This window comes from Sinocyclocheilus anshuiensis, unplaced genomic scaffold, assembly GCF_001515605.1.
Source record: "Sinocyclocheilus anshuiensis isolate Anshui unplaced genomic scaffold, SAMN03320099.WGS_v1.1 scaffold2567, whole genome shotgun sequence".
Classification (NCBI taxonomy): domain Eukaryota; kingdom Metazoa; phylum Chordata; class Actinopteri; order Cypriniformes; family Cyprinidae; genus Sinocyclocheilus; species Sinocyclocheilus anshuiensis.
In genome coordinates, this window is record NW_015558740.1 from 81,567 (window position 1) to 100,667 (window position 19,101).

General features: G+C 39.1%; 1 protein-coding gene across 2 annotated transcripts in view; it reads left to right on the top strand.

The window, feature by feature from the left end:
• LOC107681482 (PH and SEC7 domain-containing protein 3-like) overlaps nt 1–19,101 on the top strand; it is a 103,377-nt gene that overhangs the window by 61,487 nt on the left and 22,789 nt on the right. For both annotated transcript variants that reach the window (XM_016477791.1, XM_016477792.1), the window contains exon 9: nt 16,697–16,740. In XM_016477791.1, coding sequence (XP_016333277.1) covers nt 16,697–16,740 — 44 coding nt within the window. The remainder of the gene's footprint in view (nt 1–16,696; nt 16,741–19,101) is intronic.

The following is a 19,101-nucleotide window of genomic DNA, read 5'->3' on the forward strand; positions in this document are numbered from 1 at the left end:
GTGAGAGAGAGAGAGAGGGGGTCACATCACAGTGGCGTCAGCTGTCTTCACCGTGGCTTGTGTACTGCACACATACCAGCTTCATCACTGTGTCTGTCACACGACTCTGTTCCCCTTTCGGGCTCTGTCTTTACATTTATTTTGAAAGATGAAGCTCGCGATTATGGTAAGGGGCGTTACATTTCCGACGAGTGCTTGCGGTGTTCTGCCAATCACAATGCACTGGGTCAGCTGGCCAATCAGAGCAGACTGCGCTTGTCGGAAGGAGGGACTTTGTAGAAAACGAAGCGTTTGAGAGAGGCGGGGCATAGAGGACCTACAATAATGTACAGTATTTGAAAAATAATGTGTTTTTTGAACATTAAAGCATGTCAACATATTCTGTTACACCAAATACACAAAATAATGATCTTTAAAAAAGCATCATATGACCCCTTTAAGATGTGAATGCTGTGTTCATGCTTACATGCACTGTGTAAACGGTTGGAGTTTACATGGCCACATAAGCACATAAAAAAAAAAAATCAACACTCTAAGCAACTCCCTGAAAAGGTGACTGAAAAATATTGGTAGATTTTTGCTTTGGTCTGAACAAAAACAGCAGACAGGCTTATTGAAAATGCAATTCATTCTCTGCCAGCAGGTGGAACGGCAGAAATACAGCGCTTTCCACGTTAACAGCACTGTACTCAGAAACGCTACTTCATCAGGCATTATATGTAGGCAAGATTAAATAAAAATGCCATTAAAACTTTTCTGAAGACAGTCGGTTCCCTTCAGTGATACATTCATATAAAAACACCTGCACTGCGTTTTGACTGGAAACGTGCAGCGTTCATAATTATTCATTGAAATCATAACCTTTTGAAGCTTAATCCAGCCATATAGCAAGTCTTGTCTTTCTTTCCCCAAATTTAAGACCTTAATGTAATACTTTTTATGACTTTAAATTTGATACAACTAAATTTAAGAGTTTTTAAGGACCAGCAGAAACCCTGTAAAAGAATAAAAGCATCACTACACTGGGATCTGTAACACTGAAGAATAAGCTGTCCTCTGCTCGTGTAAAGCAGCAGTTGTCTAAAGATAGCCACTGCGATTTTCCATCTAATATACAGTTATTAATCTTTTGACCTTTGATTTAACACTTTATTTTCAGACAGATGAGCTGCGTCACATCGCCTGCGTTTATAAACCTGATATCACACAATCATTTCACAAGCATCCTGCCACGAAGAAAACCATCTCTATTAAATGAAACACTTGAAATATTCATTGTTTTATTTATTTATTTTATTTTTAGTTCTGGACCAGCAAGAGAACAATCAGAATAATTCGGATCAGTTACTGATCTCTCCAAATGAATGTGTATTAAAGCCTCCAACAAGATATGCAGAGAGACAATTAAATTGGCAAATTAAGTAGTGCAATAAAGACAACTGAGCAATGCAAGTGTCATTTATTGCAAAGAAAGACGCACAAGCACACTTTACAAGCAAAACATTTGTTTGCTAGGTGTAAAATGACAACACAATAGATCTAGTGTTGAAAATGAAGGTTTATGTTTCTGTTGAATTCATCACAGGTCACTGTGTCTTACCCAAGAGCTTGGCAAACACCTTCAGCATTATGTGTTGAGTCCAGCAAAAATAGGTCTGATAAGAATAGAAGCATCATAAGTGTGGCGGCAGTGATTGGTGTCTGGTTACACAGAGGCGTACAGTCACTCATGTCTCTGTTTTAAAGGCCAGACCTTCAACAAATCCAAAGATCTCAAGGGATTTCAGTTCACCAGGACAGGACCTGAACATTCAAATGTTACTGCTGTAAATCCCTGTCAACTGGTGACAGTTGCTCTTATTAGACACCATTTAGTATATATACATCTGAGCCATGTCTAGTCCCTCCTTACATGGTGAAGTTTATAATTGAGCTTTCATACTTAGCCCGGAGGAAGACAGGTCCACTACACTGTTGTCAGGTGGTGGATCACATGACCTCCTCAGACTGCTGTCAATGTGAACACCACCTAATATTTACAGTGCGTCCAATATCACATACTGAATAAGTACCACATTTGAAATTGAACGCACTTTGTGACCGTTAAAAAAAGTACAAAATATTAGGGATTCCGATCTGATTTGATCTGCTGATACTGGGTCCCGATCCAATACTTATGATTTTCCTAGTGCTGGGCACACATCAAGTACATTAAAGTTATTAAAATCAATCCAATGTATATCAATGCATATGTCTGTCAGCCATCGGCCCAACCCTAGTAGATGTAAACATGTTACAATGATAGACATTGTAAAAACACTGTGTGCTGTGTGGTCACAATTAATAATATAGGACTCAAGTGAACTTTCTTAATCTGTGTCATAACCAATCCAATTAATCACTCGTTAAACCACATAATTGAAGGATTTTTTTATTCCTAAAAATGTCCAGAAATTGAAGTCATCAGATGTTTTGGGTTCACAGAAGGAGACAACACCGCATTTAACAGATGCTTTTAGCCAGAGCTACTGTTCAAATGTTTGGGCTCAGCAATTAGGCAAATCAGCATATCAGAATTATTTCTGCAGGATTGTTTGACACTAAAGTAATATCTGCTAATAATAACTTTGCCACCAGTAAATTGCATTTTATAACATTAAAATAGAAAAGTTATTTTAAACTGTAATAGTATTTCAAAATATGACCGTTTTTACAGTATTTTTGATCAAATAAATGCAGCTTTGGTAAACGTGAGACTGAACGGTTGTGTATATACAAGCTTTTTTTTCAGTTCATGCATTCCATTGGAATCATAGTTTACAGTTTGAGCTGCAGAAAGGCCTTGTGTATTCCTTGTGAAAACTGACAGCAGCTGTGACATCCACAAATCTGCACTGGTTTATTGTGTTTTTAGTGTGTGCTGTGAAATGAAGGCATCCTACAGCGCTATATGGCATGTACCCACTGTACTGGTGGTTTATTCTGAGCAGCAGTGAATTGACCTGTCTGTGTGTTCTCTGCGCCGTATGCCGGGCTCCACTGCTGCCAGCGCTTCATCCTACACATGCATTTCCATGCCATTTCAAGGCTGCGCATAGAAACTGCGTGTTTTATTAATACAGATCATACTGACACTCACATGGTCTCCTGTACGTTTTTATGAAGCATTGTGTTATTCATATAAATGTAATGTCTTTGAGCTGCGTGTAGCATGTATATGTTTGGCAACAGTAGCATGTTATGGCCTGATGTCTAATAAATCTAATTCTGATAGTGGCCAAAATATCATTCAGTGTGAATATTTCTCTATGCATGAATTATCAAGTAGAATCAAAAATGTAAAATGCATGTGCGCTGCCCATGAACCTGTAGGTGGCACTGAGCTGTGCTGCTTTAATGAGGGTATAAAATAAGGTGAGTTTAATGGTCAGCAGGCAAATAAACAGACCCTATAAAGATTTCATTCAATTAGAGTACATCAACTGTAAAGTGCTTTTATTCAATATATCAGACACCGTTAAATGCGTGATGAAAAGTGTCCACAGATGACAGTTGTGCACATTCGCCATTTCGTAACCTGCCACTACATGACATATTGCCATTGTCAAGTAAGTTTAGTCCTCATTGACAGCCAAATACTGCATGAAGCAACAAAGTCATAGTCAATCAGAATGTTTTTAATGTTTAATATACAAGTACAGAAATCTAAGTTGTGGCTGTCTTTCTAAAATTAAAATGGATTTTTGTCAGTGGTTGGTCGATATATCACCATATAACGCCATATTTGCATTATTGGCTTTTTTTAATTAACGACATTAGCCAATAAGTTTTTCTGTTTGGCCGATAAGTGTCAGACTTTTATTTTGATGGCTCTGTGAGTGCCAGTATGTCTAATAAATTATTAGAGCTGTTAAAAAACGTTAATGGTATATGAAACAGAATTATAGCATTTGCAGAATTATAACGTTTGTTATTAGTAATAGAAAGGCAAATGCTATGATACCTTCTCATGTACTGTTGGCATTCAGTAAATACGCGTTTATATCATTTAAATACATTTTTGAATACCTAATTTAATTTTAATATTTGTTAAATCCTCTGACAGTTTGTCTGTGCAAATCTGATGCGACTGTCACTTGACACACAGCACAAGCGACAAACTTTAATTACTCGATTTCTAACTGTTCTGCGTTATATCCAGTTGGCGTCACATCATATTCATGTCGTATTCACTGTGTACTGTATGTAAAATTAGGGCTACCTGCTGTTTATTTAAGAGAATATGATTCCCAGTGTTGGTTGCTGTGTTTACTTCATTTTTATTCATGTTTTTAACAGCTTCTTTATTTGTGAAAAATGCAATAATAGGATTACACAATCAAGATGTTATCTAAAGTATAAATCTGTTTTATTTGAAACATGTTTTATCAAGTTCAAATATTTGTTTCATATTGATTAATTAATTGATTAATATAAATTCCATGTGTTATTTACTTTAGTATTGCGATATCATATAGGCCTTTATTGGCTTTATATTGGCCATCAGCCACCCTGCTCTCGAAGCTCATCAGACATTTAAAAAATCCATGTTTTCATGCATCATTTATCATAATACAGATCAAGAGATTGATCACTTGTTGCTCTTGTTGTGTCTCTATTTGGAACACAATTGTATATTTTTTTTCACTCTGACAGCAATTAAATCATTCTACTCAGACGTTCATCTGCAGTGTCCAATCACATCAGCTCCTCTGTCTTCACTCACATTCATAGCAGATGCTGTATAACAGATCCACTCCTACGTACATGTATAATATCATAACCTATACCTTAACCTGGAACTTAATATCATGCCTGTAGTCCCAAATTACATTTAAGAGTCAGTGTTTTTTCTCTAGAATGTGAAACATGTTGTTTTTCTGTATGAGTTGAGATTAAGAAGCACAAAATATCATACCATTGTTGTTAGACTTTATTCCTGATTTGAAATATTATTGAAACAATCTTACAAAGAGTTCCAGATTCAGAAAATAGCTGCCCCAGGGCATTACGAATCTGGCCACCGTGTGAACTGACTGTCCTTAAAGGGACACTGTTGATGATCATCATCGGCTCATCACTGCTCATTAGAAAGTTCATAAAACTCAACTTTGTTGCATTGCCAGAGGTCGTTGTTGCTCATGTCACCTCTAACTCTTGTGAAGCTCAATGACTTCCAGTCGCTTTGTCACTGTAGATCAGTATCAATATGAACACGCCTTTAATGAGATGACATGAATTCCGTCAGTATAGTACCAGTCTAAACCTGTTTCACATCAGAGCCGCTTCTGATTTCAGGTTCACATGTGATCAGCTGTGCCCCACACTGATTTCCTCAAGGTATCAGATCATTTTGTTGATTTGGGGATTTGGTAATATACTTTTTATTATACAGTTAGGTGTGATTGATCCTGATTTATCACAGAAACCTGTGGGATTAATGGGTTAAACAATTCACATTCCTTTAACATACTTAAATACAATTGTCAGTGTTTTGCTGCTTTGTTTCCAATTAGTTTCTGATTAATTTATTCTTTAAAGGGGTCATATGATGTTGCTAAAAAGAACATTATTTTGTGTATTTGGTGTAATGAAATGTGTTTATGTGGTTTAAGGTTCAAAAAACATTATTTTCCACATACTGTACATTATTGTTTCTCCTCTATGCCCCGCCTTTCTGAAACGCGTCGATTTTTACAAAGCTCATCGTTCTGAAAAGCGAGGTGTGCTGTGATTGGCCAGCTATCCAGTGCGTTATCTACCAGGATCAGTAAACAGTCCTCCATAAAATGTGCTGCACACATCTGAATATTTGGGTTGAAGTGTTCTGGAACAATGTTGTAAATACAAATTAACCACTGATTTCTAGTCGTGTTCACTTTTGGAAGACCAAACAAAGTAGTTTCGCTTTCACAACGAAACACAGCGTCACACACCGCGGCCTAGAGTGAGCGGCGGCGGGCGGGCTTGTGGCAACCACATGTGACGACCCCGGGCTGGACTCTGCTTCGTCCATGGTGCTCCAAAGAGAAAGGAAACATTGAAATCGCATCATATTAATACATTGTTGTTTCAGTGTAACTGTTAGAAGTCACTGTGCAAGGTATGAAGCATTATTGTTATTTTTATGATTAATATTATTTAGCAACAAGGACACATTAAATGAGTAAGATTAGTTTCTTCCATTTTGTAAAAGTGATATCAATGCTGTTGGCTGTAAAGCAGTGGATGCTGGTTGCTTGAGGAGCCACGTGCTCTCCAGCTCTCTGTAGGGAACAGATGGGCCCGATGATGCATCAGCCCACTGGCTCACTCGTCACATAAAGGCATATTGTCTGGCAAGTGACCATGCCGTCTTAACCTGCTGAGAATAATATTAATAAAACCTTCATCAGATGTGTTTGAAAGTGCTCTGTCTTTTGCACTATATAAAAAAAAACTAAATCTGAAGATGACTGATTGTCATAAAAGTAGCACTTTGATGTGCAGTTATTTCAGCTGTTGTCCGTATTGTCATGGCCAAAAAACCTGGTTACATAAATGGGCCGCGTCACAGGAATCAGAAAGGTTCTTATGCTTGTGACCCATTTCAGTGAAATGCAGCTGAAGAATGCGGCAGTAAAATATATATTTGATATTTTTCCTGAGGCTGGTAAATATATTTGTGTTTTTGCTAAATACCATATCTAAAATACCTGTGGAAATGTTACAATTTCAAACAGGAACTTGCAATATCATTTTAAATGTCAAGGTATTAAAAACTGCTGTTTGCTTACAGCAACACAAAAGGCTTGTATTGTATTTATTTAAATGTAGTTTATATGCTGTTCATCTTTAATTTGTACTGTATGTCAGTAACGTGGAGTGGTCTGAGCTGTACACAGAGGGTAGTGCATTGCTTCTGACTTATGAAGAGCTGTTGTGCTTGTGGGGCCTTGAACTCTTGATTACATCCCAGTCCCATTCTCTTAGCCAATTAAAAAAGGCAAGATACAATAAACTAAAATTATTTTAAAAATATGATTAATAATAACAAAATGCACAAAATGTACCAGCATGCATGGATTTATTTAAATTTCTTTTAGCATCAAGATAGCCCCTCCCAACCTTACTGTATTCGAACACGAGCAAAAACAGAATGCATTCTACAGAAGACTCTAGTTTAGGGGTGGCCAGTGTCAGTCCTGAAGAGCCACAGTCCTGCAGAGTTCAGTTCCAAACCTAATCAAACACACCTGAACAAGCTAATCATGGTCTAAGGGTTACTAGAAACCAGCACGCAGGTGAGCTTTTATCAAGGTTGGAGCAAAACTCCGCAGGACTGTGGCTCTCCAGGACTGACGTTGGCCACCCCTGCTCTAGGTCTTCAGTAAAGTTGCTGAGCGCATTAAAGAGTTAATAGTCACAAAACAATCACAAATACATTGTCCCTCCATAACATGGCTTGAGCGATGCAACACTTCTTTTTGTGATAGAGAAATGCCCTTCAAACTGTTGGCTGTTTTGAGCATTGGTTCAGATCTACAAAAGAGTTGTAATTTCTCATAATTTGTATTTTCTGTTCATTGGTCACACAACACAACACACACACTCATGTCTTGTCCTTGAGTAGCACAGCTCTGGTGATATAAACTACTGTATAGCATAGAGTTTGGCTGCAGCCATGTAGAACAATTCAGCTGTACATCAGTGCCATAAAGGCCTTTTGTACTCTTAAAAATAAATGTTCTTATTGGCTAAACAGCTAAACATCCATGGAATCTTTCCACTGCGCAAAATATTCTTTAGATTATTAAAATGTCCTTCACATTAAGAAAAAAAATTGTTTACTGCTCACTGAGAGTTTTTCTATGGCTGTCCCTTATGGAAACTTTATTTGTGAAGAGTGTACCTTGTTTTTTGTGGTAGAATTGACTCCGTTTCATGTGACTGATGAAATAAATGCACATGCTACTTGTTGGATTAAAAGCCATCAAATAAAGTATAATAGACAGTAATTCTGCAGATTTAGAATGGCATGTTTATCTCTACAGATCCACAGCCTACCGGCTCCTCAGAGGAACTGGTGTAATGTTCTCAGAAGATGAGCCAGCCACCATGTGCCACCTACTCTGGTGGGCATGAGTGGGTTTTGGCTGCCGTGCATAATATGAATGCAGACTTCAAATTTCACTGTTGAAAAGGGACTAATCTCTTCTTCCACTCTCAAAGAGAAAATGCTGTTTTTGGCAACATGAAAGATCCAGTCTGTGGACATGCAGAATAAACCCATGATCCTCAGCCTGGCTACAGCAGTACTCTCTATGCTGCACCGTCAGTGGCTCTTCTATTCTTTGACCCTCGCTTGACTGTAGACACCATCCATCATAACACAGATACTGGAGCTTCTGTTCTTGACATTGGCTTATGCTACTCACTATCCTGCCCTACAAGTGCATACATAAACCATTTCTTGTTCCTCCACCACACTGTCAAGACAACAATCCGACATGAACTAGAAGAATTTTGAGCCTCCCTGAGCCTTTCCTTTCAACAATTTTATCAAACAGAAAACATTTTTTCATGACAGATGTCATTTACATGTAGAGGTCTTAAAACAACACCGGCAAAAGCAGTCTGTGTAATTGTATTGGTCAGAGAGGGTAGACAATTATCATGGAAATCTAAATTGCAACATTTTTGATGCAAGAAACCATACGTAACATTATGATTGGGGAAAAAATTCAATGTGACATAGAACCAAAATTGTTCAGTAGTTTTGAAGCTCGTCTTTCAGATAACTTCATGCCGACATAAATTTGCATAAACATTTTTTTAAAGGTCCTTGGATGAGGTACTTTAGATTGTGTTTGCACCCCACGTTCACATGTGTCTGACAGCATATAGAGACATGGTGCCATGAAACCATGCTTTTTTCCCAGAAAGCATGTGTAAACATCATAGACTTGTTCCAAATCTACTTTTTCTACTTTCTGCTTCATTCCAGTGTGAACCAGTTTTCCTGCTGTAACTAAAGGGTATTCAGAAATGATGCTCTGTTGGAGCTCCAACAGACATTAAGAGAGGTGAAAAAAAAAACATACTGAAAAATGCATGAGATATTCCTGCATGTAAGATGCTTCACATATAGCAACGCTCATGAAACCTCTGCTTGAATCATCATTCATGAAGTCAAATATAAAATAGTCTCGCAGACTTTTGATTGTTGGCATGATGTCTGGTTCACATTTTAGCTTATTCTAGAACAGAGCATGAGACCTGAATAACCAACAGTGATTTGCTTTCTTTATTGTGACTTTCCCGGGTAGGTCATTGATAAAGAATGATAAGCTGCCATGGAAAAAACTTATTCAGATAATGGCCCAGGATTTTTATTTTCTCCCCAAAATATATTAAAAATGTGTTTTCACTTCATGGTCAGAAAAGCTTTACGACCAAAAATAATACTGTATGCATAGTATTGATGCATTTCAAAGCTATAACTCTGAAATGAGAGTTCAACAGAAACAGAAACCATTTGACCAACTTATCGTATCGGTGGTATCGGCTCTAACCAGTGAGGACTGTTCTAGCACCTTACACATTCAAGCTTTGATGCGCATTTGATGCGCACTTTTGTAACGAACATTGTAACGATCAATCATTTATTTGCTGCTTTTATCTGCAGTCAGACTATCTGAGACGTCGTTGTTATAACGCGTTGCTATGAGTTGCGTCTTGCTTCAGATTTGACTGACAAGAGTGGCATTCTGACACTGCGAGCTTAATGCTTTCTAACCATATCTCCACTTTTTTCCCTTCATGTTGCAATTATTATGCTTATTGCACATATAAAAAAGAAGTTTATATCAGTAGTTCCATATTCATAATTATGACCACGCAGTCTGTTTACAACGTCTATAATTGTAACATGTTTACATTTACCAGTGTCTTTATACAGTGTGTGCACATATAAATACATAGAGAGAGAGAGTGTATCTTATTATGTGTATACATATATATACATACATATATTACTTTTGCTCACTGCACAACTCTATATACATTGGATTGATTTGAATAACTTTAATGTACTTTATTTGTGCAGCAAACACTAGGAATATATAAGTATCGGATCGGGACTCGGTATCAGCAGATACTCAATATTCAATGATTCGGATTGGATCAGGGCACAAAACACCTGATCAGGACATCCCTAAAAATCAGTAGTTCTAAACGCTGTGAATTTAGGCATCACAGCATTATAATGTGTAACGATCGGTCTTACTGGTTGATGTTACAATGAATAAAATGGGGTCAGATTAAAACTGTGAGAGGTAAGGAGTGTTTAAAAAGATGAGATGAACAACAGACATAGAATGAGTAAATAAAGTGTATTTACAATATTCACAAGGAACTTAAAACAACACGATAAATCTTGAATAACTTGGGCTGTTAAAAGCGTGGAGTCCGTTTGCACCATACCATAAAACAGTCCATAAGAAATCTGGCATGCAGTCCCAAAGTGAATGTAAGAAGTGTCCACCGGTGTATATACAAAAGTCCACGGTAGTGATAATCCAGAGTACTGGAAAGGTAAGTCCACAAAGGTAACTCCCCCTTTTTCCCTTTTTCCTGTTTAACACTGTAAAAATGCTTTGGCACAATTTGTATTGTATAAAGTGCTATATAAATAAATAAATATTCCGGTGTGCTGGTGATCACCATATGGTCGTAGTGTGAGCAACGGCCTCTATTGGGCGAATTCTAAACGGAAGTGAGCATCCGTATGCCCTACTCCCTTCGAAGGGCAGAGCCCGTGGAGTGTGTTCTTTGAAGGGTGTAGGGCATTACTGTCTCACATAAGCGTTTGGAACTCCATTGGCGAAGAGAATGACTGACCAAATGTTACCTTGACAACGCTGCGCGTGCGTGTAGCATTCAGCACTCCATCAGTTGTTGCAAATAAATATTTCTTCTTATTATTATTAATTTATTCAAATATTGTCTAATTGGGTCTTATTTACAATTAAACTTTTTCAAACTAAATTTGCTTACACTACCGTCTTAAAACATATTTTTATCAATGACAAAAATATTTTGAATTACATTAAAATAGACAAATTTAATTAGCCTATTCTACTTACCTTTTGTATGTGAAGTTGAAATCAACCCCAACTTTGCTTTAAAAAGCATCGCAAGATCTCCTAACCGAAGATCACATGATCACAAATGGAAATCACTTCCGTGAAGTGACCATCGCAAGTTCCCTTCGCTGACGGACTTCTGGAAGGGCCCTTCGTGAAGGGATTCAGTTGTTCACTTTCGTTTGGAACGTCCCAACAAATGGCTTCCCCTTCCCGAAGTGCCCTTCAAGGGCACAAAAAATCCATTTGGAATTCGCCCATTGTTTGTCATGCTGCCTCCTTTATACTGTCTATTTCCTGATTCCTGTCATGTGATTGCTCACATGACAGGCAGGCCCATGTTCATTTATAGGCATACACATTTAAAACAGTTATGAGGAATAAAATGGCTAAGGCATCATGCAAATCCATAAAACTCAAATATGTATAAAACCATCATAATACATATCGAGTGAATTAAAACATGTGTCCTGTGTGACAGTGTCACATTGTCCCCACTTAGCCTACAGCCGGATAGGAGGAAACATCAGGGGGGCTGGGTGCAACATAACCCTGGGCCTCCAATCCTAGGACATCCAGGCTGGTATCAGATTCCACGTCTCTCTAGTGTTCCAGTAGATTCCTCTGGCAGACTAGTGCCTCTGTGGGAGGGCCTAGTTTTATTTAATTTATTACAAAGTCATTTTAAGACATATTTTGGAGGATACCCATTACATGGACTATGGCTGACAGTACCTTTAAAGGACTATTTTTTTCCCCGGGAGCCGTAGGCCGGAGTTTTATTCTGACTCGCCTTTCCAGACACAAGCATTTGGACTATCACTTGGATTGTATATACACTGTTTGACACTTGCGTTTGGGACAATCAACACACTGGGACTCATTCGGAGTGTTTTAGGTTATGGTGTTATGGTTTCACAGCCTGAGGTTTCCTTGTTTTATTGTGTTGTTTTAAGTCTCATGTGAATATTGTATATACACATTTGATTTTCATTTTAAAATTGTTGTCTGTCTCATCTTTTTAAACACTCCAAGCTCTCACACAGTATAATCTTACCCCGTTTTAATTTATGTAAATTCGACAGATAGGGCCGAACGTTACAGATGTACAGTATTAAAGACAGATATTAATACTGAGATCTACAAGAAATGGTGGATGAAGACAAGGTAACCTGAATGTAAATGCTGGTGGATAAGCATGCACAATTAAATATCCAATATCTGCTGATTTATATGTACAATGCTTACTGATAAATAAATAAAAAATCACTAATATCAGCTGAGGATTATTGTGGTACCAATATATAGTGCATCCCTAAATCTCAGCATCCCATGGAACTCACAAACGTTTCATGCAAATTGAGTTCTTCCTCTGAAGTGTTCATTGAAGCAGCCTTGTAAACAGATTAGAGCTTGTAAGCTTTTGCCACATTTTGAGACGGGCCATGTTTCATGTTAGTCATCTGAAGTCTCACATCTGAAACTTAAATGATTAAACCTGCCCGCTCATAATTTGTTTTATTTCAGCCAGTCATGGTGTGTTTATGGAGCATTAGTATGCACTTTGAACACTTTCAAGTATTGATTCCAGTTGAAATCATACTGAGGTGATGGATTTCTCACTGGAGATCTTTGAATTACTGCCTAGAGCCAGGAATGTTTGAAAGAATCTTCATCACTATTCCACAGCCGTTATTATCATAAACCACCTCAAGACAGGGGGGGTGTGCATGAAAGTCTTATTGCATTCAAATGTGGAATCTTATTTGGCCATTTCTCCAATATTACCATGCATACGGTATGCATGCCTCAGAGGTTTGTTCGGTAAGGTGTGATTTGGTTCTTGATCTCTGAGTCGCACAGGATGGCCTGTGTTCTGTGTGCAGACGTGAGTGAGTCATTGGCTCGCAGCTCGCATTGGCTGTTTAAAATATAAATTAATCGATCTCAACATTGGCTCACTTCAGAATGGGAGGAGCACCTCCTCTCCCCTTCTCTCTCTCTCTGTGTGTCTCTCCCAGACTCTACCAGTCACTGACGTGTTGCTTCCAGGGAAACTATCGCTCTGTATCCAAACACTCCAGTGAGTGATGCGGGAGAGAGCAGCGCCGCTCGTGTCTTGAATGCAGGGACATTTGTGTGCTGTTCGGCTTTGCTCGTCTGTTCGTTTTCACTCTTTTCCTTTTGCGTGGCTCACCGCCACCTCCTCACACGTCCCTCCTGTCGTGCGGGCTCCAGATCAAGCTTGCTCTCCTCTCTTGTGCCGTGTGCGTGTGAAAGGGCTTTAATCGGAGGAGATGATCGGGGTAAACAGCGTTCAGGGGACCGGGAAGGTCCGCATGCGGGCCGGCGGCTCCATCAAGTACGGCAGGGGGGAGCCGGGCAGGCGTCAGCCCCAGCACCGCTCCAAGTCTCTCAAAGTGTCCAGTTCTGCTGAATTCAACACTGCACTGCCCAAAAAGGAGAAGGTAATGAGCCTGACATTTGCTGTGGTGTTTGTGTGCCTGGAATGGAGATGATTTCTCTGGCATTGTGGTGCTGTATTAACAATAATCTGTCGTTATTGGACATCGTTGCTGACATGCTGCTGTTATCTCGCATGCAGACTAAAGCTCTTCATATAACCCTGTTATTAAGTGCTGCTCTGGTGTTGCGCCTGCAGCACTGGGCGCAATACTTGCACTCAACAAAATGCTGCATCTCCCTCTGGAGGAGACGTGTCTGTGTCCTTACACTGGATCTATGTCTTTACCTGAAGCTGACAGGCAGCAGTTTGCTTCTTTAAGTGATGGATGGTTTGATGACGGCTTTTTTGTCGGTTGTGCCAGTTATTGAATGAAATGCATGCTGTTGTTAACATCTGTTATTGTGATGGCATTAACGTGTCACCTTGACCTGTCTGTCTGTTTTATTGGCCACTGTGTTTGATGTATGATTCACAGACATTGTTTATGCCAGCGTTATAGCCTCTCCGGTGTAACTCGCTCCCTTTCACACCCGTGTGTTTTCTGTTGTGCCGTAAACACGTCGCTGTAATGTGTCTGTGTCCAGCGGGCGGCATCCACGGACACACATCTCATGTGAGAGGAACATGGCTTTGTGTTTGGACACATATGAACACTGAAAATTCTCACTTTGAGTCAACTAAAATGGGAAAATTACTACACACACATGCAGTGAACGGCAGTGGATGCTTGTGAAATGTTTTTTTTTTGCATTAGTTGCATTTGAAGGAAACTGATGTTTTAGCTGGATTTAGAGGCTCAAGTGATATAAGTTGGAATATGCGCACATTGGAGTTTATGGCTATATGTGACCATTTTTAACTGTACCATAACTGTATACAATTTTTACAGTACTTTGCTGTGTAGGTTGCTTTAATGACTTATTCAGATTATTATTTTATATAAATATATATTTAAAATGCACACAATATTATAATATTATTCATTTTATATTTATTTAAGCTAGATTATATATATGTATATTTTATATACATAATTATTTTGCCTTTTTTTGCCTTTATTCATAAGGTATAGAGTTGTCAGGAAGCGATGTGGGAGACAGTGAGGGGGCGATGACATAGGAAACAAGCATGAACCGGGACTCAGACAAAGCACAACTATATGTTGGAGCGCTGCCCACGAGGCTATTGACTCCAACAGATTATTTTTTAAGAATGTGTGGTTTACATCACAACCTATTTTTACATCACATCAGGACTGTTTTTTGTCAGTAATTTTAAGTTGAATTTAATTTCTGTGTAACTAGCATCATTAAATAGAAAGACAAAATAATGTTTTCAATTCCGTTAGTGCTGTTGGTCATTCAAACAGATAGTTTTGCCCCAAACTCACAGCATCGGGTGAGTAGTTGACATGTTGTGCCTCTTAATCAGCTTACTGGATCAGTGTTTTGAAGCACCACATCGTTTACACTCTTCAGGAAATCAGTCTACTTATTTTTATCATTTTAAATATCAAATATAACTTTTCTATTCATGTTTACTAATTACTATTTTGCCTATAGATTCTTATTTAAAGTTCCTCACAGTGCAGTATACACTATCCTTTGACACTTAAAACATTCCAGTTACCAGGCTAGATTATTAAGTCACTAGGCCACATGCCCATCACCTTTTGGCATACAGCAACAGAACAACACAGCAAATTCTGATAGATGCTTACATGCTTAAAGAGATTTCATGTTATCACAAATTACTAAGAAGCCTATCAAAAACTCTTGGTCTCTTGGTTCCAATTTAAAAACCTCAGCAAAAACTAATACTATTGAACACACTCCATTTAAAAAGTGAAATAAAAATATCAACAAATGTAATTAAAACAATGGAATGTAGCTTCAAGTGTTTGTTAGTGAAGTAAACGCTGCTTCAGATTTGTCATGTAATTATGCAAATAAACATCATAGAGAACAAGGAAATAAATTACGTTCTCTGCAGAATGTTCTCTGTTTCTTGCCAGGTTTATTGTTTGAGTAATGTTAGAAGACACATCACAGATTTTGCCTAGCGGTTTATGTTTATCTAAGACATACTGTAACTAGCTGGTTTGGCACTGAAATCACGCCACGACGGGCATTTTGACCAAGCAGTGCATTCGATCGTTCACATGCACACCTAGTGTACACAGATCACGTTCAAAAGCAGCCATCTGTCAGTCAGAAAGCACAGACTGGTATCATGACTTTTCTCATATTTGTATTGACAGAAATTAGTGTGTTGCAGACCACAAGCATACGGGCCGTGACCCATCGTGTGTCATGCAGCAGCTTCACGTAACATCAGCTGACGTGTGTTTAGTGTTATGAGACGGTGACTGTTATGAGATATCAGCCACTTGAGTGTCTGCCGTGGGTCACATCAGAGTTACAGTGACGTTGCTTCATGTGAAATGTGTATCAGATGACAGCTAAGAGTTTGCCTGTCTATTTTATCTTGCACGCTCATGAATGTAGTGAAGCCCTTTTTCTCATTTGACACTTGCGCGGATGTATATTGTGCTTCTGAACATTTGCATGAGGTCTGAAGAAGTATTTATGTGTCCTAATATTCATGCTAACAAATGAAATTTCTGCAGCATTTTGATGTTTGGTTTGACCTTTCGCTCATACTTCACCCGGGAATCTTGTCGTGCATTTGCATAAATGGTGCAAATAAATTGTGTGACATTTTGACAATGAATTTTACTGATGGCACTGCATCAGAAAGCTTCATTAGTCCAGAAGAGACAGCGTTTCATCATAACTCATGATTCTACGGTGACTGACTTCATAATAACTCAGTGAGATGGATTATTAAATAAAAGAGCACAAGCACCAATCTAGTACGTTTTCCACAGCGATGAAATTACAGTTACACAGATCACACGTACCATGGGACAGACCTCACATTTGAAGAACAGTTATTTAAGGAGGTTAAATGAATAAATTGTACTTCAGGTGAATATGAATTCTATTAAACTGAATGCATACCATACTAAGCCTTTGTCTTTGTTCTGTTTTTTCCCATGCAGTCGTTGTATAACTCCATCAAGAATGAGAAGCTGGAATGGGCAGTGTAAGTACTTACACATTCACCACCATCATTGCTCTTTTTTAGAACAGAAATAAAAAGAATAAGCTGGAAATTCTAGAGAAAAAGCATTGAATTAGGATGCAGGCTGGTTTCAAGCCGGCATTCCCAAGAGCACATGCAATATTCACTGCCCCACAGATCATACACCACCACCTTTGTGAAGCATCACGTTTCTTTTCCATCTTTACAAGGGGTGAAAAATTATGGTTTTATTTTTATCTTTATCATCACTGGCTCTGGTTCCCTCCACACACAAATACACAATAAACACATGGTCCAATTAAGCTCCAAAAAGTGTGTGTGATGGTGTGCCTTTGAGTCAAATGATTAGATTGGTGGCATTTGAGACATGAGCTGTAATTATGATCTTGAAAACATGACATTAGACTGACAGTGTGCTTCACTGATAACAGTCATAGAGCCAGACTCCGTCCCATTGTGCCAAATTACAGCAAGCCCTCGCCAACTCTCTGCACCAACCACATCTGAACCTCAAGCTAATCTCTTGCTGTAACATGTAGGATACAGTAGTTATTTGCAGATTAAATATTAATTAATATCATGTTTGAATATATTCTGTTGATTAAAGCAATAAGAACCCATGGATTACATTGATTTTAGAACAGCTAAGAGCCGCACGACATGTAGCATCACTGATCCCTGAATGATTTAAAGGAGCGCTCTGGGTAAATGCAATTTAGGCTTTGTTAAAGAGTTTATGGCAATATGTCACAGAAAATATATATTTTTAAACAATATTTTTTTGGCAACTTGTGGTTGTAAAAGTTTTGAACATACTGTATAAACACAAGGCTTTCATATACATATATGACTGCAGTAATATTGCTGTAATCAACGTTATGCCAAAATTATACCGAGATGAATTTGTGTTGAACTTGGAATATTTCTGTAACTCAAAGTAGATGTAATGAGGTCACAGGTGTGTGTTTATAAAGTATTTTACAATGGCTTTGAATGCAATTTGATAAATTCACTGTCCAGCCAGATCACGTCAAATATTTTCCACTTATAATACAAAATGTATTTCAAGCAGGTGTAGAGATTTTAAAATTTGGCACATTGTTTGGGGATGGTCTGAACATTTTTGGTTTTGTTCGACCCTTGCTCTTGAACTTTTGAACTGTGTGGTCTAGATTATGAAAACCTAGCAGAGGTTACAGATTGGATTGTAGATTTTCAAAATCTCAGAAATGACCTCAAGAACAGAAAGCGAAGCTCTGCTTAACAATGCTTTAGCATATTGAAATGGTACTTGGTATATGTCATTGCCATCTTACCCTGAAGCTATCTGAACAGCATGGGGACAACACCACCTACTGGCCAAGAAATCTCATTAAAGATTGAAATAACGTGAGTAATTACAGCAGGCATGTCAGTCGTGTGTCACACCCCTGTGGACTTGAGTGTGGTTTCTCCCTCTGTGTCCTTATTTGGTTGTTCCTGTTCTCATTATCAGTTAATTACCTCATTGTGCTCACCTGTCTACCCCTTGTTATCTGCCCTTTATCAGTTCCTGTCTCTGGTATTCGAGTTTGTCGGTTATTGTGAATGTTACCCTGTGTGTTGATGTCTACCCTGTCTGGATCTCCTGCTGTCATATCATTAAATATCCTTTTATTCGTCATCTTCGTCGTCCTGCCTGGTCTCTGGAACACCCTGCCCGTGACAGAATAACCGACCCAAAAACAGTTTAACTTCCGTGTTCTCCCCTCCGTTTGTTTTCCGGTTTTTCCTCAGTGTTTTTTTTTCCGTTGTGTTTACCCCATGGATCCCTTCACGCGCCCCGAATTCCTCCTCCTCCTGCTGGAGCAGGAGGGCAGGACTCTCGAGGACCATACCAGACTGTTCCTGATGGTCGCTAACGTCACCAGCTATCCGGACGACATCAGCCCGAGCCCACCGATGACGGAGAGCCATTTCCCGCCGCGACCCGAGAGCCAGAGCGAAGCCAAGCGACTGAGCAGAGGATCGCCTCGGAAGTTGAGCCCAACCCGTCAGAGCAGGTGCGAGAGCCGGCGACAGTGCCCACCACGAGGGAGCAAGCCGTGGACGGTGTGAGCGCGGAGAGGAGCTCCGCCCCCTGCATCATGGCTGAGGGTGAGCTGACTATGGCGGGACATAAGGGCCAGAATATGGAGGGAATTCAGGGTCAAAACGAGGAGGAGAAACCTCGGAATCCTCAGTCGAGCCTAGGAATGGCTCCTAATCCCCAGTTTAGCCCAGTAAGGGCCCCTGATTCCTCGTTAAGCCCGGGAAGGGCTCCTGATCCCCAGTTCAGCCCAGGAAGGGCTCCTGATTCCTCGTTTAGCCCAGGAAGGGCTC